Here is a 22984-nt window from a genome sequence, read left to right as displayed (position 1 = left end):
GTTTTCCTTGCAAAAATACAGCTAAAGTTTCATAACTTTACAGATCCTGGAAATCAGCAAAGACTAGTACTAGCCACAGCTAAAAATATAAATGAGGGAAGGGTCACAGACCAGAGACAATGGAATACATCCCCAAAATTAAACCTTTCTGACTTAATTTTCTTCTTAATGAAAAGCATCTCTCACAAAGGTGTTAAGTATTTGTCAACAGCAATAATTCCCCCATCTCTACCAAAATATACTTGCTAGTGCCTGAAACTCTGAGTTCTCCCTTGCCAACTCCAGATTCTTTAAGGAGCATGTAGCTTTCTGAATGCTTTTTTCCCCCATTAGTGGCACATTGTATACCGTATGTGGGTTTTTTTTGGGGGGAGGGGGAGATGAGTGTGTTCACACATGTGTTTTCTGGGCTGTGATACCATATTGGCTTTGTACTAGGTTACCAGTGACTGATGTTTGACAATCCTGACATAACTAATCTGAACATTGAAGCTTATACTGTCACGAAAAATGAAATAGAATATAGTAAAATTACAATGTGATGGAAAGCAGAAGAGCTTGCAATTATCCTAGTTAATTTGATTACTCTCTAGGTAACAGGGGGAGGGGGAAAGGAGAGTGACAGAAAAAAGAATATATATTATATTATTATTACTGTGAAAGGTTTAATTAAAAAGCATGCATCAGTGCCTAGCTAAATTGTTATTTCTCAGATTGCTTTTCCAGAGCAATGATGTCCATGTGAACTCATAGAGTTTAAGGCTGGAAGGGACGACCAGATCATCTAGTGTGGCCTTCTGTATATCACAGACCACCAGCGCCACCCCGCACCCACACACTAAATCCAACACCCAACATTAGACCAAAGTATGACAACGCAAAGGAGACTAAGCTAGTATGTGCCACTGGCAGAGAAAAGGGCACTGATAGCTGAGGTCCCCACAATGGCAGGGAAATGATTAACTGAGATGACCCCAGTGAGTGACCCGCACCCCACACTACAGACAAAGGTGAAACCCACCCAAAACCCCGACAATCTGACCTGGGGGAAAATTCCTTACCCATCCTCCATATTGACATAGAATATCAGGGTTGGAAGGGACCTCAGGAGGTCACCTAGTCCAACCCCCTGCTCAAAGCAGGATCAATCCCCAATTTTTGCCCCAGATCTCTAAATGGCCCCCTCAAGGATTGAACTCACAACCCTGGGTTTAAGCAGGCCAATGCTCAAACCACTGAGCTATCCCTGCCCCCAATGCTTAAACCCTGAGTATGTGAGCAAGAACCAGCCAGCCAAGCACCCGAGAGAGACTGCTCAGTACCACCTCAGAGCACTGGCAAACCTCATCCCGTGTCCCATCTCCAGCTGAAGCCATCTCTGATACTTTAGAAGAAAGAGACAAACAATTAGCCAGAATACATGTGCGGGGGAAAGGCAAAAGTAAAGTGATTGTGACTTATGCCTGGCTGTACTCTCCTCTGACTCTCAGAGAGCTGCAATATAACACAACGATTCCATTCTAGCAACTTCTTTCCATATTGGGCTCAAGTCAGTTGATCTGCCTTATACACACTTCTCTTCTACTGTGCACCACATAGTTAGGCTCTGCTTGAAAAACAGCTCCTCTGCCTTCCATGTCTAGTGCTGACCTATCAAGGTCATCGGTCTAACAGATCAGGTGTAAAAATGGCTCCCATTATGATAGCGGTCCAGGATAATAGGCAGGAGCCTAAACATTGTTGCCTTTCTGCTGCTCGGTCTAATGAAGAGGAGAAGCGGTAAGTGCAACGTGTACTAGGAACAGCCAGCTGTGTGGCTGTCCAGAATTAATACCGGTTTCAGAGTAGCAGCCGTGTTAGTCTGTATCCGCAAAAAGAAAAGGAGGACATGTGGCACCTTAGAGACTAACAAATTTATTTGAGCATAAGCTGAAGTGAGGTGTAGCTCATGAAAGCTTATGCTCAAATAAATTTGTTAGTCTCTAAGGTGCCACAAGTACTCCTTTTCTTTTTGCAGCATTAATACGATTTCCCCTCAGCAGGAACCATTACATCTGAAAATTCATGCCCCCTGGGTGGGGTGGGGGTGTGTGTGGGACTTTAAGAAAGAGACTGAACAGTAATTATTCCTTGTGCAGGGTCTCTAGATCCAAACTGTCTTCTTTCCCCCAGTGGCTTGGCCTGCCATTAATACTAAGTGACCACGTCACCAATCCAAGGCATACCCACTCTCCATTCACAACAGAATCATTCCCAGCTCTGATTCCCTGATCCCATCTTCCTCATATACAAATCTGTGTGCCTTTTAAATGTGTAAATTGGACTAGCCTTTGCAATTTATATGCACTCTCAGCTATTCCTATTTTTATTAAACTTACTGCAGACTGATACTTTGAAACAATACTCAGGAAGACAGACTGTACCCACAGAGGGAGAGATATTTCTCCTTCTTGCAAGTTTGCTTAATTGCTCCCAGATGTTCTGGTTAAACTTGTATTTAAACTTGGAGAGTGGTCAGTTTGGATGAGCTATTGCCAGCAGGAGAGTGAGTTTGTGTATGTGTGTGTGTGTGTGTGTGTGTGTGTGTGTGTCCGTGTCCCGGAAAAAAAAAGGGGGGGGGGGTGAGAAATCCTGGATTTGTGCTGGACATGGCCCACCTTGATTACCATGCACATTGTAGGGAGAGTGGTCACTTTGGATGAGCTATTACCAGCAGGAGAGTGAGTTTGTGTGTGTATGGGGGTGGGGGGGTGAGAAAACCCGGATTTGTGCTGGAAATGGCCCACCTTGATTATCATGCACATTGTAGGGAGAGTGGTCACTTTGGATGAGCTATTACCAGCAGGATAGTGAGTTTGTGTGTGTGGTTTTTGGAGGGGGGTGAGGGGGTGAGAGAACCTGGATTTGTGCAGGAAATGGCCCACCTTGATTATCATGCACATTGTGAAGACAGTTGTCACTTTGGATGGGCTATTACCAGCAGGAGAGTGAGTTTGTGTGGCGGGGGGTGGAGGGTGAGAAAACCTGGATTTGTGCTGGAAAAGGCCCAACTTGATGATCACTTTAGATAAGCTATTACCAGCAGGACAGTGGGGTGGGAGGAGGTATTGTTTCATGATCTCTGTGTGTATATAATGTCTGCTGCAGTTTCCACGGTATGCATCCGATGAAGTGAGCTGTAGCTCACGAAAGCTCATGCTCAAATAAATTGGTTAGTCTCTAAGGTGCCACAAGTACTCCTTTTCTTTTTGCGAATACAGACTAACACGGCTGTTACTCTGAAACCTAACATTAATCATATCTTCTGAAGAGCAGTTTTTCAGATCTCTTGTATGGGATCACAGTAAAGTGAACCAGGTAGTCAAATGGCTATTTGGATTTAGATTTCTTCATCACTGCCAAAGGAGAAATCTAAATTCAAATCCTATCTTCTCTTTTATAGAGTTGCCAAAGGCTGAAAGCCCAATGAGGAAGCATGCAGCCTCCTGGATGATGAGTTATCCCTCTTATTGCTTCACCAGTGACCCTGAATGCTTTTGGCACAGACCCTGAGTAGAGCTCTCTCCGCCCTTTTTCACTAGATTAGAGTTGCAAGCTCTGCTTGCAGAGACAATTGGTTATGTAGAAAATGGCAAAACAATTTATTTTCCTCTAAGTTTCTGCCTGTTCCCTATAATAGGCTTGAAACATCTGTCTGTGCTTGAGGGAATGTTTCTGTAGGTGGAGGTGAAAAGAGATGACTTCCCCATTTCGCTCCACCCCAAATCAAGCTGCAGCCCAGCAGAAAAGGTCATTTTTGATGAAAATGTCTAAAATATTTAATGAGTTACAGTGAGAGGCAGAAGCACCTCAGTTCCCATTCTTCTTCAGATTAACTTAGGAGCATCTAGCAAAGACTGACAGGATACAATGGGAAAATTTCATGTGTCTAAGCATAAAACGTACAGTATGTGACATTATACATGCCGTTTAAAACATCAAAATAGATGAAAACTCTATACAGTCCACAGAAAAATAAGTAAAAAAAATGAGGAGTACTTGTGGCACCTTAGAGACTAACAAATTTATTTGGGCATAAGCTTTCGTGGGCTAAAACCCACTTCATCGGATGCATGCAGTGGAAAAGACAGTAGGAAGATATATATACACAGAGAACATGAAACAGTGGGTGTTGCCATACCAATTGTAACAAGACTAATCAATTAATGTGGGCTATTATCAGCAGGAGAAAAAAAACTTTTGTCGTTTTAATCAGGATGGCCCATTTCAAACAGTTGACAAGAAGGTGTGAAAAACAGCATGGGGAAATAGTTTTTATTTTGTGTAATGACCCATCCACTTCCATTCTTTATTCAAGCCTAATTTAATGGTGTCCAGTTTGCAAATTAATTCCAATTAATTATTTTCTGCTGCATGCATCCGATGAAGTGAGTTTTAGCCCACAAAAGCTTATGCCCAAATACATTTGTTAGTCACTAAGGTACCACAAGTCCTCCTTGGTTTTTTTGGTTTTTTTTGTTTTGTTTTTTTGCTGATACAGACTAACACGGCTACCACTCAGAAGAATAAGTGGCACTAAGATAATGTTCCCGAGACCAATATCTACCTAATAGAATCAAACAGAAGTCCAGGCATTGGTTACAGTCGAGAAAAACAAGAAAGTGATTGCAGTAAAAAAGGAACAAATTAGATGTAAATAATAGACTTCTGTGCTGGGGAAATGAAGCAAAAAATCACTATGTTAACTATTAATTTTTAGTTCTCAGACTAATGATGATCTGAGGAAATCAAAAGTAATAATCCCAGCAAGGAAAGATGGAAATGTCATGAAACCAAAAGGGACATGAGCTAATTCTTATGGCCCTCTCCCCACACTAAAACATGGCAGTCACAGAACTCCTCATATGTCCCCCAGATATATTTTTAGTTTCCTGACTGATGTCAAACAAATTAACATTAAATCAAGGAACCTGCTTTATAAAAACAATAAAGAACATGTCATCCTCTAATATATATGTGAAAGAAATCCTCATCTGATAATATTTAAGATATTGGAAGATATATTTTCATACTGAAAATAAGCTTTCACCATACTGCAGGTCTGTTCATGTATTGATGTTCTTTGAGAAACATGCAGTAACCAAAAACAAAATGTCACAGTCTTTGCAGTGAAGTGTGACTAACATTCTACCTTTCCTACAAGCCATAAGTCCCAATGACTTCAGAATGTGTGGTGGATTTGACTGTTTCAGTGGTATCAATGCATTTACTTAAGTCAACATTTTTCAGAGTGCTATTCAAATAGAGCTGATCAAGTAACTAATTTAATTGATTTCGCCCATTTTATTGTTCATAAAATGTTCTTGAGCAGGTTTTGATTTTCTCAAATTTATTTGTTAAAAAAATTAGTCACTGAATCATCTCTGTAAATAATTCTTGCCCTGTAGAGTGATTATTTACAAGCACCTGATTGTAAAGAATCTGTTATATGAAATTCAGCTGTGTTGGTTAGGTTGGCTTGAAGACAAGTCATGTGGTACTGTTTCTATTCCCTGATTGGCTGAGAATATATCTTAGAAACTTCTTTCTGGAGCAAATACCATGTTAATGAATTCCAGATATGCATTTTGATTAATATAGCTAATAATTACTTAAAATTGCCATTTCTATTAATATTATCATCAATAAACTCATTGACTAAAATATATGTATATATTAGATAACGTTCACTAAAAGGGCTCCAACACAGGAGTTTCTCCCCTCTAATTTGCCCGGTTTTAATTTCAAATGTTGCTATGAACAAATGTGTAATACCAGAGCATGTATCTGACTTTGGCAGTGTCTTGTAGATCCATACACATCCTGCACGTAGTCAGGCTTGATGATGAGTACACACTGTCTGAAAATCAGGCTCCTTCAAGGTATCCCAAGCAGGTCACCAAGATATGAAGATACCCACAATCACTAGTCATGCATGCAAATCTTGGCTTTCAGTAACTAGTATATAAATCACAGTTCTACACTGAAAGTGAAATAAGTAATGCACATATTTAGCTCTGCTGAAAGACCAGGGTCCAATCAAATCTTCTGCAATGTAAGATATGGCTAACTATGATGTCTGTATGGATTTCTATTTTATTGTTTCTCACCTCATGTGTGTTTTGACCGAATATTAAAAAACTGACTGTGGCTGCCATTTATTTCATAGTGCTGTCTGTACTAATAAAACAGATAAGATTGACGTTACACCTATGGTAACAGGTTTGTGTAGGTTACAGGTTATGTTTATTAATTTACATGGAATCAAACTCTTCCAATGATTGTGAAAACTCCACTTGATGGTCTCCACTGGAGATAGTTGACTTTCCATATAGATCTGCATCACGGAAGGATACTTTAAAAGTGTGAGATAAGTTTCCAGAGGGATGTTTTTATTATCATGCCTCCAGTGGACTAGAGTTTTTGGATAAGAATTTGCTTTAGCTGGACATTATGCTGAATACATTCCTTGTTCAAACCAAGTCTCCTTTTCTTAAAATCAGAGCCCTGTTTAAGTATCATAATCACTGGTATGTGTTCTTTATGAGCTTTGATGCAACATCCCAATCTAACAACACATGGAACCCAAAAAGAAAAGGAAGACTTGTGGCACCTTAGAGACTAAGAACTAAAGCAAGTGCTTAACTTTAAGCATGGGCTAAGTTCCATTGAAGTCAATAAGACTTAATTAAGCATGTGCTTACAGTTAAGTACATACTTAAGTGCTTTACTGAACTGGGGCCCTTCGTTACTTAGGAGTCCATAGTTCACTGAAACCAGTTTAATCCACGTTAAGGACATAAGGAGGCATGGATCTGATTGAACAATTTCATTCACAGGACAGCAGAAGATTGGAGTCAAGATTTGCCTGCAAGTCTCAGAAGAGAATTATGCCCTTAAAGAAAGAGAATGAATTTAAATCAACTGAGATGCTGAAAGGGTTCTGGTGGCATTAGTTTTAACTATACAAATGTTCTCACCAAAGGAAACTGTCTGAAATGTCTATCTTAGTAAAATTGCTGCTTCAAATCCCCTATTCACTCCCTGGACTTACTCATAAATATTTTAGAAATATGACATCTGTACACACACAGTTTTTAGCACTGTCATTTGCATAGCCAAGTGTTACATTTTACATGTGTACACTCTACTTCATGTGAAAAGAGAACACAAATGGTGTCTATGTCTTGAGTTGTATCTTGTGTGTATCCGATTCCACATGCTAGAAGGGCAGATTCGGGTCCTTTTGAAAATTTCCTTGCAAGAAATTGTGTACATTTTCATGCCTACATTTATATGTATTATTTCTGAAACTGCATTAGAAATGGCTGTTTCCATGCCTCAACTCCCAATTTGCACAGATAATCATGGTACTTGCACACAGAAATATAAGCTTGCAAATACACAAATTCTTCAATGCAGACCTCCAGCCTCCCAGTTTCACAGTTCAAGCCACTGTGTCTCTAGACAGATAGCATTTTGAGAGCTCAGAAACATGCATGTTCTGAGTATTGTCCAGAATTGTGAAAAGTTTGCTGACAGCAGTCCTGACTGCAGCATGTCAGGAAGCTGTGGGCCTTGAAATGTAAACTACTGAAAAAAAAATACAATAAAGTCACCCATAACTAGGAGCTATGTCATTCTGTTCATAAAAAAAAATCTAGCAGGGATATGTAGTGAGGTGCATAGTTGAAGTGAAATAGGCATGGAGTATGAAAGAAGAAAAGCTGAACGTTCAGAAGCTCCACAAACTCAAGAACAGTTTTGGTTTAAAAAAAAAAAAAAGCATGAGATTTTGAATGGTAGTCAGGAATTACTCAGCAATCACAGTCAGTACAGTAAGAGAAAAATATCCCACCCTGTGACTAATGTACACCAAAATGTGTTGCCTAAAATCTATTCCATATCCAACTGTCATTTTATTTTTGTGAATTATCAGGATGTGAGTAAGATTAATAAATATGAACATTTATTCTGTGAAAAATATAAATTTTTTGCCACTTAAATAAGAAAAAGGAAGGGGAAAGTGGCTTACAGCTGCAAGTGGTATATTTAAATGCAGCAAGTGAAATCATAACCCCCCTGAAGTCAATGGGAGTTTCGCCCAGTATCTTTCTCTGCTTCTTATTGGAATTGTTGCCTATCTTAACTACAAAGGAGTTGCCTGCAAGTACTAGAGATTAAGGACCACAGAGTTCCTTCACACTGCATGTGTTTATTAGTGAGTATTTCTCCCTGTTTAATGGGGTATATGGCAACCTCTATTGATGCACATATAAGAAAAGAGCTCCATCCTTCATATATAAAGCCTATACAAAAACATTGTCTGCACAAGGCATATACTTATCAATTAAGCAAAACAATATTTCTGTTGGCATGTTGGCTGCAGTATATTTCCCATCTTACCTCTCCATTCTCCAGTGGGTGGATCTTGGAGTAAAACGAAGTGCATATAACTTCATCATCTTTTGCATAGGATGGAGGCCCTCTGCGGGGATGAATGTTGTAACGTGTCAGGCATTCTGTGTCTGTTATGGCATAATATTGCCATGGCTGATAGTTAACACCATCCAGTGAACGCTCCAAAATCCAGTTCCCAGGTCGAGGCGCATTAGCTGCTTTCACAATAACATATGCAATCTGGAATACCTGGAGAACAAATTAAAAATACAAGTAAATGTATATTTATATATTCATTTTCTGCCAAAGTAAAAAAGCTAAATATAGTCAATTCTCATCTGAGAATTTTTCCCTGAAAATGAAAGAAGGCAACACCTTGCAGTGAAACTCTTTGACCGTGAAAATATCCCTTCTCCAGTAACATTTCTGCAAGACAGAAATTCCACTGTGGCAGCACAGACTTTTGGAAGTGTGATAAAAAATAATCCTCCAGATTCAATCTAACTCACTAGAGAATTGCCAAACTTCTCCTTCAGTTTCATTTGAAATATTGAAAATTTTATCTTTGTATATGGTATTTACATTCGTACAATTTACTATATTATATAGCAATATATGCATATAAACGTTCATTTGAGCATATACACACACACACCTTTTGTAACAGTTACCCATTTCCCAAACTCAATTGTGATTTTCTCTCTCATGTGAAACTCTGTGGTTAAGACAATAGTGGGTAATCATGTCACATGAAATTTCTCCATAAAACATTTCTGGCCACATCACATGGCTTCTGTACAGCTGCCATAAATAAGCCTTATAGAGATACATGAAATGTCACTATAAACAGAATAATAGCATGTAATCAACACTTATTATTGTCTGCTTCATCTGCCTTTCCAGTTAATGTACAAGGTTTTTTCCTGCTAGCCGGCTTGCTGGGATTTGAGCCACAAACAATAGCTGCATTTGTAGCTCCAGAACAACATTTGCTAATGCTGCAGCATCTTCTCCCCGAATAACATACAGATACCACAGTACTAACAGTGAAGCAGAGGAGTGAGAGCATAGGTCCCTGTTAGAAGGGATGAATGTACAGTGAATTAATAGTTAGACTCGCCTTTCTATGAGGTAGTGCCATGAGCACCTACAGAAGGAGGCCGGAGGGAGAATATTGCACTAATTTCTGGCTTAATGGTTTCAATGTTGGATTTGGGAAAGTGACTGTGAAGAACATATATGACAAAAAATTATCAGATCTACACCTCAACTCCATCATTCTGCCCTCCAGGCACATACCAAGAACAAAATAGTTAAGATCCACAGCACAGAATTCTGCCCTCTGTGAAGCCCAAGTATTAACAATGCTTGCAGATCTTTGGGATGGGACTAGGGGCAGGCAAGAGAAGCTCCCTGCTCTCTTCCCTCTTAAGAAGAAGCTCCTGCAGTATCTACAAGCACCATGCTGTCACAGCACTTGCCGTCTGGTTTTCAACTTGAAAAACATGCATAAGGGAGTGGATTTGTTGAGGGTTGCTTTAGGTGGTGAGTATTAGTGTGTCCACTCATGGCATGAGAACTTGGTTATGAACACTTTTTTTGGTGGACATATATCAGTATATAAACCAACAAAACCCTGAGCTAGGAAAGACTAACCACACTATTCATTGCTCTCATTCAATCACTCTCCTCCTATTTCATACATGCCCTTTACTCTCTTCATTGTTCCCACTTACTGACGGATTGAATTGCAGCCATAAATTACAGCCACACCGGATCACACTAACATATGTCATTTACTGCAAACAGTCTAAGACAGTTTAAAAATAGCTAAACTTTATTTTCTCCCCTCACAAAATTATGCTGTTTGGAAAGAAACAATCTAATTGGAGAGCTCAATAATTTTTTTTAAAACATTGTATTGTAATTGTTGAGAAAAAACTGCATTGTCTAGGAGACTGTTTCTGATATATTTGTACAGAAAGTTATTTTGGATTTTTTTGCATGGGTAGTGGCTCCATTGAACTAAATAATTTCATATTACACTAATATGTCTGATCTAGTCCAGCCATGTAAACTTTTTTGGCTCAAAACATCCAGTCCAGAGATCTCACTGTGATATATTCCTAATAAATACTTTAGTATTTGAGTTTATACTCGAAGCTCAGATATTAGGACAACAGCAGAATGGCTGAAATCTGTGCAATCGCACTGAAATACAGGATAACAAATGGGAGGAGCAGTGTTTGGTCTGACAACCCTAGAGTATTCACTGAAAAACAGAGATGGACGAGGAGTATTTTCTACTGTTGAATACTATCAAGCTCCAATATCATCATTGCTCAAATAGATGTTCTCGTCGCTGCAAAACCTGCTGCCAGTGTTCACTTTACGCTCTCAGTTGTGTTGGGCTCTGCAGGGCTCACGAGAATAAAGGAAAGTAAAAAGCTGCTTTTACAACTAAAGTAAGCAGACTTGTTGAGTATGAAGGTTCCATTTTTATAGTCACTCCAGATTGGAACCATACTTTAATAAGGATCCTGTGTAACTGCAGAAGACTTATCCTAATTCCTTTCTTTTGTAGTCCATTGAGATATTGTACATTATGGATGAATTATCAGTTGATTACATATCTTTTGGTTTTGTTTATTTTTGTTTATCTGTGTTAAGAAAAATGCAATAAAGTTTTAAAGAAAATATAAAGGGAAAGAAAATAAACAGTTGAGATGCTGCAGCTCATGGAATTTTTTTTCTCAACTTAAGAAAACACGTTAGAGTGTAGTACATAAAGATTCATTTTTAAACACACACTAGTTAGAGTTTTCAGCTGACCCAGAGCATTGTCTCTGTCTTGCCTTTGATTTGAGAATTCCAAAAGTAGCTTTTGAAATTATGCCAAATTATTTACATTCCATAGAGTTATGAATCACATTCCATTTTTCTAATTCATGTCTCCATTCATCAGCTGACCCCAAAGAGGGTGTCTTTGTAATAAAACAAGATTATTCCTTCAGTCTGGGCCATGCAATAGAATAGGAAAGCCAAACTTGGGAACTAAATGAATTTTTTGATCCCCACAAAAGAGTATGGACTAAATGGTCCCATTTAGACACAAACATGCATTGAGAGAGTTGTGGAACTGCACATCAGTAGGAGTTCAGGGAGAAACAGTTTCTTTTAGGCAGGCTGGTAATGCTACAATAGGCACCATTAAACTGTAAATGTTCAGTATCAGATCCCTCAGTTGCTGTAAGTCAATAAAGCTCCATTGATCAACACCAGCTGAAAATAACACCCTTATGGTGGTAAATTCCTCGCTTTGGTACAGATTCCAAACATGCTAACAACAAAAAATGGAATAGGGATAATGGGGTGGCTGAATGATTTTTCAATCATTCTTAGGCCTTGTCTATATTAGAGAAGTTACAAGATTTCCCACCCCCTCAAAATGATTGAAGAGTACCCTTACCCATACACACACGAAAGCGCTTCGTCTGATTGTTGGGGAGGCAAGCAAGTTACATTATAACTGTCTCGATGGAAGAACCACAGTAGCCAGGGAATTTTCAGTGCATAATGTGGGGTGAATGGCAAGAGACAGGACTGGGGAAGATTTTGAGGGGGGTACTGTAGGGGACTGGTGGGGTGTGACAAGATGGGTAGCTGAGAGGGAACTCTCAGCCAGTGAATAAAGGAGGTTTTCTAGTTCAGGGAGCTGTCATCTTTGTCAAAGATGACGGCCACTCCACCTGAATTAGTGTAAGGCTCTCCTGGTGTGGGTGCAACCTTACCTTAGTGGACAAACTTGTCAATGGTGCTTCAGTTAGCACAATACAACCAACTGGAACTCAGCGACTGAGTGCTCTAATACAGATAAAATCTAAAGTATCTTTGAGCTTTACTGCACTTATGTCACATTGTCACCATGTTTATTTCACAATGACACAAAAAGTGAACCAGTTCTGCTAGCTGGAGTCAAAATTCTTAGTAAAATGAGCTTGTTCCCATAGGGTATTTCATGAAATAAATCTTTCTGTTTTGCTTTTTGATTGGATCAGTAGGCTGATACGTGTAAATGATATTATAATAGCTCAATCTTAGAGCATATCTCTTTTTACACAAGTCCAATGGAGTACAACAGGTAATCAAAGTTTGCCAATCTGAATGTGAAAAAAGAGCAGAGCAGTACCAAACTGCCTAGTGGCGTATAGCAGCCAATTAGCACAGCAGCCACTGTACAGCTGGAACTGTTCCCAGTTACTTCATTCATGTGACTATAACGTAATTAGTAGGGGAATACTCTAAATAGTCCTCTGAGCCTTTCCCAAATTATGGACAGAATGGGCCTCATGATGAGATACAAAATGAGTCTTGGGTCTCATTTTCATTGCTAATTATCTCAGCAGCAAAGTCTTCAAAACACACATTGAGAAAAACATTTCCATATGTTATAGCACTGTCTCTTCTGAAGAATGGCTCAGAAGATATAGGAAAGTGTATCCTATTGTACAGGATAATTCGCTACACTAATATTATTCAGATTGTGCTGAAGTGAATCATTAATCTGCATAAGGTTAGCCATTGAAGCAGGAATTTCCTTGTGTGTTACTCCCACCTTCTCTTCTATTTCAAAAATAAATTCATCAGCTAATAGCAGTTTTTTGTAATTTAGAATAGCATCACAAATTAAATACAGTATTGACCAATTATATAGAATATTGCCCAACATCTCAGAACCTAATTCTGAAAAACAGGGTTAATGTCTCAGAGTTATACCAACAATCTGGGGCAAAAAGTTTCTTTACTTGTTTCTTTACTGTTATAATTCTCTCTTTAATTTTTGTTCTATACATCAATCAGGTAAACTGTAACATATATGTGGCATTCGGAATTTGGACAAAGGTTTATATTCTTATTTAGATGCTTAAGATGTATGAACATTGTCATAAATATAAAGGGAAGGGTAAACCCCTTTGAAATCCCTCCTGGCCAGGGGAAAGCTCCTCTCACCTGTAAAGGGTTAAGAAGCTAAAGGTAACCTCGCTGGCACCTGACCAAAATGACCAATGAGGAGACAAGATACTTTCAAAAGTTGGGAGGAGGGAGAGAAACAAAGGGTCTGTGTGTCTGTCTATAGTCTGTCTTGGCCGGGGATAGACCAGGAATGGAGTCTTAGAACTTTTAGTAAGTAATCTAGCTAGGTATGTGTTAGATTATGATTTCTTTAAATGGCTGAGAAAAGAACTGTGCTGAATAGAATAACTATTTCTGTCTGTGTACCTTTTTTGTAACTTAAGGTTTTGCCTAGAGGGGTTCTCTATGTTTTGAATCTAATTACCCTGTAAGGTATCTACCATCCTGATTTTACAGGGGGGATTTCTTTATTTCTATTTACTTCTATTTTTATTAAAAGTCTTCTTGTAAGAAAACTGAATGCTTTTTCATTGTTCTCACATCCAAGGGTTTGGGTCTGTGGTCACCTATGCAAATTGGTGAGGCTTTTTATCCAACATTTCCCAGGAAAGGGGGGGTGCAAGTGTTGGGAGGATTGTTCATTTTTCTTAAGATCCAAGGGTCTGGGTCTGTAGTCACCTAGGCAAATTGGTGAGGCTTTTTACCAAACCTTGTCCAGGAAGTGGGGTGCAAGGTTTTGGGAAGTATTTTGGGGGGAAAGATGCGTCCAAACAGCGCTTCCCCAGTAACCAGTATTAGTTTGGTGGTGGTAGCGGCCAATCCAAGGACAAAGGGTGGAATATTTTGTACCTTGGGGAAGTTTTGACCTAAGCTGGTAAAGATAAGCTTAGGAGGTTTTTCATGCAGGTCCCCACATCTGTACCCTAGAGTTCAGAGTGGGGGAGGAACCTTGACAAACATAATCAACCTAATTCCGCAAAATTGTGTGGATAAATCTAAGCATTGTTTTCCTATTCATAATTAATTTTTAATCCTTATAGTTACAAAAATATCTTCCTAAACTTAACACTAACATTGTTTATAGTCAGTTCCTCTTCCTGAATTTACAAACAGGCAAACTAAAACAATTCTGATAGGTATGAACTACCCATTCATCTCAATGATGCATTAACTCTGGAATGTAATAATAATAAATGGGATGTCAATATTGTTAACTGTTTATCTGCTGATCATTTTACAAGAAACATGTACTAATGCTGGATGCAGTGGTGGATAATGAACCAGGGCAAATGGATGTTGTCCAGGGTTGGTGAGGTGGGGAATGAGGACTTCAAGCCACTGTTCCTGCCTCTATTGCTCTTTTCTCCCCTCCAAAATATTATATACATAAGTAACTTCCTGTCCTATCCATAAAGGGACAGCAAAGAAGGAATTTATTTGGTCTATGAGTCAGTAGAAATAACTACACCTCTGTGCTAGGTTCTAGCATCTGACAGAATGTGTCAATAAAAAAAAAAGCATGCACTTCTAAGGCTGTCTACACTCGTGTGAAGGTTCTACATGATACCTTGTTGAAAACAGAAAAAAATTATTTGTCAGCATCCTTTCTTTTTATTCCATTCAGTCTCTTCTTGCAGGAATATGCAGCCAATACAGTAAATTTCTCATATTGATGTATGTTGGGGTTATGAACGTTTGTAAAGTGAAAAAAATTCTGGGACTTCAGTATTTAAGTTGCCCATATCCCAAAACTTGAGATTTCTCTCAAGCAGCAACACACATGAGCTCATGAAGCAACTCAGCCTGGAGCCAGTGGATCAGGGCTGGTAGTAGTAGCATTTCCTGTTCCCATTGTCACAGAATGCCTTGCAGAGGACCTTTACTTCTGAGGACATGGGAAGAGTAGACACCTCACACTGATTAAAACGGAGGGACTAGTCCAAGCCCAGATGATACTTTGATGATGAGTGATATTGAAATGCATACATTAGTAAGAGAGGATCTCAGAGCCAGCTGCAGAAGGATGTAGCTGGTGTGAGAGAGTAGGGAGTCCTCAGATGAATAATATTATTCTAATAGTCAGATTTTGTGTACCGAACATCACCCATGCATCAGGAAATCCAAATATAATCATGAAATATAATGAAATTAATATAATGCCAATTCCTGTACTACACAGGTAGTTTCATATCCATATTTTAAAATCATCATTAACAGTGTATACTGGTTTCTTTGTATGCAGAATATCACGTCCCTCCACTGGATGAAGTATTAGACCTGCAGTGATTGTCATGTTGTAATAGTCTTGCTTTCTAATGGCTTTTACATCTGAAAGAAATACTAAGTCCAACTGCTGCTGATAGCTATTAAGCAGATTTTTCATTAGTACATGGTGTAGCAGCTCATGCTTTTGAAGACTGCCATCATGCATTCAGTTCCCTCCACCCCATGTAGGCAGTCATTTGTCGGTTTTGGCGTGTGGTCAGAGACTGTTACAAGAGTTTAAATCATGTGCCTCTTTCATTTCTGATAGAAGATAGGAATCTTTGACATCAGAATTTTTAAAATAGTGGATATTTTAAAATATTAGCAGCTTTCCTCATGTCAGCAACTTTTAAAACTCTAAAGCCCAATTCAGATGTGGAAAAGAAACTAATTTAAGAATAGCATTTCTCTCAAAACTCCTCAAGCTGCCATGTAAATTTCTATCTAACACTTTGTCATGAGAGAGACAGCCACATCACTTTCAAACATTCTGCTCTCACAGTCAGAGAAGCTATAATTGAAAATGCCAGCATGGGGGAAAAGATGCTTAGTAGGAGTCAACTAATATCAATTTAGAGAACCAAACAGCTCCCTACCATGCTGTAGTTTGCCTTCTAATGAGAGTATCTCTCTCCTGCTCATCGGAGTTGCTGCCAGCTGAAATGCTCCTACCAGATGGGGAGCTTGGGCTAAAAGCACATGCTTGATTCCAAGGTAGTTTCTCCTAATGTGACAGACTTCACTAGTTACAACTGACCAGGGTGGGACTCTTTGTCCTGTTAAAATCTCATGAAGAGAGTATCACAGAGTGTCAAGGTGCCATTGAACAGATTTTGGGGGCAAATGTGGGAAAAGCTTTGACATAGTGAACCCCAAAAATCCAAGTCAGAACATCGATATCTGTAAATCTATCCATGTTCCAATTAGAAATTGTATTTATCTTCCTCATGAAACAATAATATTCACTCACATGGACATCTCAATTCTGTTCAATCAATAAAATCAAATGTATCGTATTTGGGAAATGTACCCTAAAGAAGAGTATAAAAATGCCTTTATTCCCTGTTCCAGCTTTCTCCACAGTCACCACCTTTAACCACCAGAGAAACCACAGATCCTCTAAAAGCCATGTTCTTCTTCAGAAAACTAGATACTTTACTAAAATAACAGCTCTCACATTTTGATCATGTTCTAAGCAGCAGAGCAACAGAATTCATCTCCTTATTGTAACATGTAAAGGGGATGTCTACTACAACAAAACAAAACAAACAAAAAAGCACTCTGTGAAAAGCCAAAGCACCGCAGAACTAGACCTGACTCCCAATCTGCCCAGCTGCTGAATACTTAGAGACACATTCAGCTGAGTGAGGAGCCAGCAGTAAGTGCCAGCATAGTTTCTGGCAGCCTCAATTCTTTGTGATTCTCTCTACTTTCTGAACTTGCTGCTTAGTTGTCAAAGCCTATAAAGGATTGGTTGCCTTCTCTGGACAACATTTGCTACTTCTTGTCTTTGGCCTTTACCACACCAGAGTTTAGGGTCAAAGTTAGTCTTTCCCAGTCACTTCCCCTGTAAGACAGTGGGAGAAAGCAACTTACATTTCTTCATTTCCTATGGCTCTACATTTCTTTCCCTGGAGAAAACAAACAAAAGGAAGTATTTTTTTCACACAACACAATCAACCTGTGGAACTCCTTGCCAGAGGATGTTGTGAAGGCCAAGACTATAACAGGGTTCAAAAAAGAACTAGATAAATTCATGGAGGATAAGTCCATCAATGGTTATTAGCTAGGATGGGCAGGGATGGTGTCCCTAGCCTCTGTTTGCCAGAATTTGGGAGTGAGCATCGGGGATAGATCACTAGATCATTACCTGTTAGGTTCACTCCCTCCGGGGCACCTGGCATTGGCCACTGTCAGAAGACAGGATACTGGGCTGGATGGACCTTTGGTCTGATCCAGTATGGCCGTTCTTATGTTCCTATCACTTTCAAGAAAGACAGTCTGGAATGTTTTTTTTTCCCCGCAAACCAGAACTGCACTCACAGTGGGGTATAGCGGGAAGAAGGGGTGCTAATTTTGGGGCCAGTCCAGCTCCCAAGACAATGGGAGTTTTCATGTACTTTAACGGAAGTTCCACTGGGGCCTTCTCACCTACTTCATTCCAAAGTGAGCTATCTGTATGCTTGAGGAGCTGGTCGTGATGGCAGCAATTCTACAGGTGCCATTTGAAACACTGATCAGGAGTTCCAGTTATTTACAATGCCACTCTCAATCTCAGCACTGATTACAGAGCCAACCCTTCAACAATGAATATCATTTAGATTCCAGTGATGACTCAAAATACCATCAATAATATTCCCCACTTTAATATATGCTTTATTTCCACCTTAGGAACCTTAATATTAATATTGAAACAAATAAAGCTATTTTGGTCAGATAAAGGTACAATATGCACTAAGATATCTTCCCCAAAGAAAGCCTAATTTTCTCACTGAAATTGTTTAGGATTTGCTTTATGTACAAGTGACAGCAAGTTCGCGCAACATTAAACAGTTTTATGAATGTGAAGTCTAAAAATTGTATTCATTTTTATGATTTCTGTACTTTTCTATTCAGTGGAAAAAAAATTATATTAATAGTACATAAACAAATGTTTATTTTTAATCTGAGCTGACACCCATCTGTTACCCACTTTGGAAAGAAGGATACAACACATGTCTGTGAAACTGCTGAACCACTGAGCAGAAAGCAACTTTATCTAAGGGACTGTTGCCACCTTACTAACATTCAGTGGGGGTGTTTTAGTTGCTAGCTCCCAGAACTAAAAAGGGGGAAGGGTCGATGGGGAATCAGGATCCTGAGACTGAAAGCCCCCAGGAACAATGGGGAGAGGCCAATGCTCCAGGTCAGCCTGAATGACAGGGCGAGCAGGCTAATCAGGGAGTCAGGAGGCCAGGGAGGTCCCATCCTCCATGAGAGCTGGAAATTGCGTGGGTCAGACAGAGTGGGGCCCAGCTAAGGAGAAAGCAAGGGCCCGAGCTGAGCTAGGGAGCAGGGCCGGGCCAGATCCAGAGAGAGCACACCCTGTCCTGGGAGCAGAGCTGCAGCCCCAAAGCCAGAGGCACAGCCCAGAGAGAGCAGACTTGCCCTGGGAGCAGAGCTGCAGCAACCAGAGCCAGAGGGGCCAGAAAAGCAGCCCAGGAAGCAGGTCAGTGCTGGGAGCAGAGTCACAGAAGCAGCCTGCAGAGCAGACCTGTCCTGGGAGCGGAGCTGCAGCAACCGGAGGCAGAGGGGCCAAAGAAGCAGCCCAGGGAGCTGGAGGCAGAGCAGCAGCAGCACTGAGACCGAGTGGTGCAGCTGGGGCTGGAGCAGTCTGGAGCTGGGTGTGGTGAGCAGCTGGGGACAGCGCGGGGGACCCTGGGCAGCGGGCCCAGCACAGGGAGACGCCTCAGCCAAGGGGCTCTGCAGGCCAGGCTTGGATCGTAATCCCGACAGGGTGGGGGCGACACTGGGAAGAAGGGTCCTACCACTTAGAGCCTGAGAGCGTGTGGCCACCACCAGAGCAAGTGTCCAACCCACAGCATCCCTACAGCACAGCCAGGGACTGAGAAGAAGGCCTGGGACGTACAGGGAACAGACTGTGAACTGCCCGGACATTCCAGAGACACTGTTTGTGATGTTCCCTGCCACAGAGCGGGTTGATGTGTTTCCTTTAACCTTTCCCATTTTTCCTTATTCTTTTTAAAATTAATTGTTGATTAAATAACTTGCATTTGCTTTAACTTGTATGTAATGGTCAGTGGGTCAGAGAAGTGCCCAGTGCAGAGAGAGTACCCCGGAGTGGGGACACCCTACCCCCTGTCCTAGGTGACCACAGCAGGGTTGGTGGTCGAGCCCCCCAGGAATCCTGGGCCCAGTCTTGTTGGGGTTACGAGGACTCTGACTGACAGGAGAGTGGAAGGGGAGTCATCAAGGGCAGGGAGGCCACTGGGTAAAGGAAGTGGGAGCGAGGATTCAGATCCTTTCGCTAGCCCACTTCACCGGGGTAGTGCAGAAGCCAGGAAAGTTCCCCACAATAGCGGGACTATTCCCCCACTTAGATTTAGTATAATGACATTTAAAACTTTTATATCTTTCTACTGAAATCTTAGTGGGAATATGCTTAGACTGTTCTAGTGAAAAAACAACTGTTTTCAAATAGATTGGGGGGAAAAGAACTCTTAAAACACCAAATCCAAAAGACTCATTTTAGCTTCAGGATAACATTTGCAAAGGGGTCTAAGTGACTTAGGAGTGTGTGTCCCATTCTCAAAAGTGACTTAGCCATTTAAGAGCCTGTGTCCCATTGACTTTCCATGTGACTTAGGCTCCTATGTACCTAAGACACTTCTGAAAACAGGATTTAAGCTCCTATATCATTTAAGCACTTGAAATGTTTTATCTAGACCATTTAAGCTGCTCTTAGGTCCTGATTCTGCAGAGACTTACGTATGTTTTTAACTTTACAGTCAGTAGAGCTACTCACAGTGCATGAAGTTAAGCATGTGCACAAGTCTTTTCAATATCAGGCCTTAGACTGTAAGCTCTTTGGGGCAGGACCATCTTTTCATTATATGTATGTATAGTATCCCTGACTGGGGCCTTCAGGAGCTTCCATAATACACATAAATAATAATAATCTGACTGGATCATATGGATTATGTTCCATGTGTCTCCTCTGCCCAGCAGCACCGACCACGCTGCGCTCAGCCCGGGGCCGCCGTGCTCTCTCCACCCCACCAGAGTTACCTGCGGAAGGCGGGGGGCCTCTCCCACTGCACCTCCCTCTCCCCACACATGTTCAGCCATTCTCCCTGGCAGCTGGGCCCAGGTGAAGAGTGGGAGGGAGCCCCTTCTCAAACCTGTTGAAGCTGTCTGCTCTAGGTCGTTGCTCTGTGCAGCACAGCAGCTACCTGAGAGAGCCCGGCTGTGGAGTCGGCAGCCCACTCTCCACCCAGGCCTGGCTGCCAGGGACAGGAGCAAAGAGAGCCGGAAACGTGACGGGGGGAGGGAGGGCGGGCTCCAGCTCAGTCAGCCCATGTCCCCAGCAGCCGGGCGTGAGCTAGTGGGTGTGGGGAGGAGGGGAGGCAGAAGCCACCGCCTCCCCATCTGGGCTCTGGGAGCCAGCCACCACACTGCATAGAGCAGCAAGCCAGAGCAGCAGGCATGAGAAGTGGCTGCTCCCACCCCTTCTGCTCCCTGCCCAGGCCTAGCTGCTGGGGACAGAAGCCGAGCATGCCAAGGGAGCAGGTGCAGTGGGAGGACAGAGCTCCGCTCCCTCCCCTAGGTCAGGCCAAGTAGAAATTGGGGGGGGGCACTTTACCCCACATACCTCCCTACACATCACCTATGACACAACAGCTACCACAGATTCTTGCTGCCCTTAAATTTCCTTTTTAGCTTTAGCATGGATCCTACATTTCAATAATGATTTTGTGTTAAATGGCTGCTGTAATAGTACCACTGTCGTATTTTATGACCATCAGCATTCCCATATAGTATACAAGAAAAATCAGTTTTTAAGGATTTGGTTTTTATTCACTGACAACTGCTCAGTTATAACACATTGCAGCAAGAGGAGCAAAATCTGTCCAAGACTTAGATTCCTCTGATTCTTCTACCTGCCATGCTACCAATCTCTCAGACGCTGTTCAGTAGAGGACTTGCCAATAAAACAGTCATAAAATAATCATTTTGGAATGCACCAGTGTGTGTGTGTGTATCACATTCTGGGGTGCAATCTAGACCGATAAGGGCTTGTGTCACCACGTGCTCTGCAACTTTTGGTGCCTCACAATGCTTTGCTGCTGTAGCCCCCTCACAAACAGCCAAACAGCATGCAGGTCATACCCTAAGTTTCTGCGTATTGCTTCAGCCTGTCAGCAACACTCCAGTCAACACTCTGGCTTCCACCAGCCTCAGTTACCACTTGCAGGGTGACCCCAACACACTTCCAGTCCTGGATTTTTCCCCAAAACGTGTTCTGCACTGTCCAGCCCTCTCCTGGACAGTTCAGATATTATAGGTTTACTGCCCCTATAACAGGTCAATATGCAACAGTTTGCTACTTTAACTTGAGTTACCCAAACAGTTCAGTTAAAACACAACACTGGATTAGTTTTGATTAAAGAATAAAACAGGTTTATTTAATGACTAAGAGCTACATTTTAAGTGAGTACAAGTATAACAGGTATTAAAAAAATGGTGACAAAAATAAAGATAAAACTCTTTCTAGTAACTAAAATTTAACAAACTAGACTTGGTTTAAGGTAAAATCTTTACCACATGTTTCCAGCAACAGGTCTGACCAAATTCTCAGGTCAGAATGCCTTCAAAATCCAAAAGCTGGTTCTTTTGTCTTCTTAGTTGAAACAGAGCAAGAGAGAGATAGGCAGAGAAAGAAAGACAGAATAGTTGTGTTGTTTTCGACCCTACTTTCACAGTCCAGTAACCCTTTGATAAAATTCCTTCCCATTGTGAGGACGGAAATATGGAGTCTTGTGGTGAAAGAGGTTCCATGTTGTTGGTTTGTTAAAATGCAGATTTATCTGTTCTTGCTCCCCTCTGTTGCCAAAGAATGGCCACTTGACAGGTGATTACCAATCAAATTTGATGACACTAGGCCAGAGGCATTAGCTTGTCCTTTGTCTTTGAGGAATAGGTTTACCCCCTCTCCAGATTTGTCTGGTAAACAAATTTAAGTCATAATTTCAGCTTATGTTCATAATTTTACATATAATGTTGCTACATGTATTTTACCATGATATTATTGATTAGAGAGTTATTAGTTTTCAAATGATACCTCACAAGCCGTATTTCGGACAAAGACTATTACAGTAGTGTGCAGGATGTGAATACAGGGGTGCATTAGGTCACAGTGTGTCATCTGGGATTTAGAGGTATAACACAGTATCCAGGACATATATCCTGAAACTATCTGACCACTGATAGAAAGGTACATGCCACTATAGTAACAGCCTGAATGGGAAGGGGAAAAATAATATTCATCAATACTTCAGTCATCTGGGGAAAAAATGAAACAAGAAACAGAAAGGTTTTCTCTTTCTGAAAATTCTGAAGCACTTTTGTTCTTTGCCAGTATGTGTTCCAATGTGGGGGTGAGAAAAACAGATTAATAAGAAATCTTCCAGACCACAAGGCAATAAAAATTGTGTAGTTTGACTCAGTAATGAGTTCAAGAGATTGGGGGGCATAATTCAGAAGAGATCTATTGGCAACCCAATTACGTAACAAGTTAGCTGTGTTTTCTGTACACAGAGGATATTACAACTCTTCTTGGAGGAATATATTTGCTTCCTAACCAATT

The 22984-nt window shown here is 40.9% G+C and overlaps 1 protein-coding gene across 1 annotated transcript in view; it reads right to left on the bottom strand.

Moving 5' to 3' along the window:
* The window catches only part of LAMA2 (laminin subunit alpha 2), a 458477-nt gene that overhangs the window by 296084 nt on the left and 139409 nt on the right, over positions 1–22984 (bottom strand). The window contains exon 4 of the mRNA XM_084624485.1: positions 8446–8688. Within this exon, the coding sequence (XP_084480611.1) occupies positions 8446–8688 (243 nt within the window). The remainder of the gene's footprint in view (positions 1–8445; positions 8689–22984) is intronic.

This window comes from Lepidochelys olivacea (assembly GCF_965140295.1).
Source record: "Lepidochelys olivacea isolate rLepOli2 genome assembly, chromosome: 3".
NCBI lineage: Eukaryota > Metazoa > Chordata > Testudines > Cheloniidae > Lepidochelys > Lepidochelys olivacea.
Note: the sequence above shows the minus strand (reverse complement) of the source record. Positions and strands in the feature narration are given on the sequence as shown.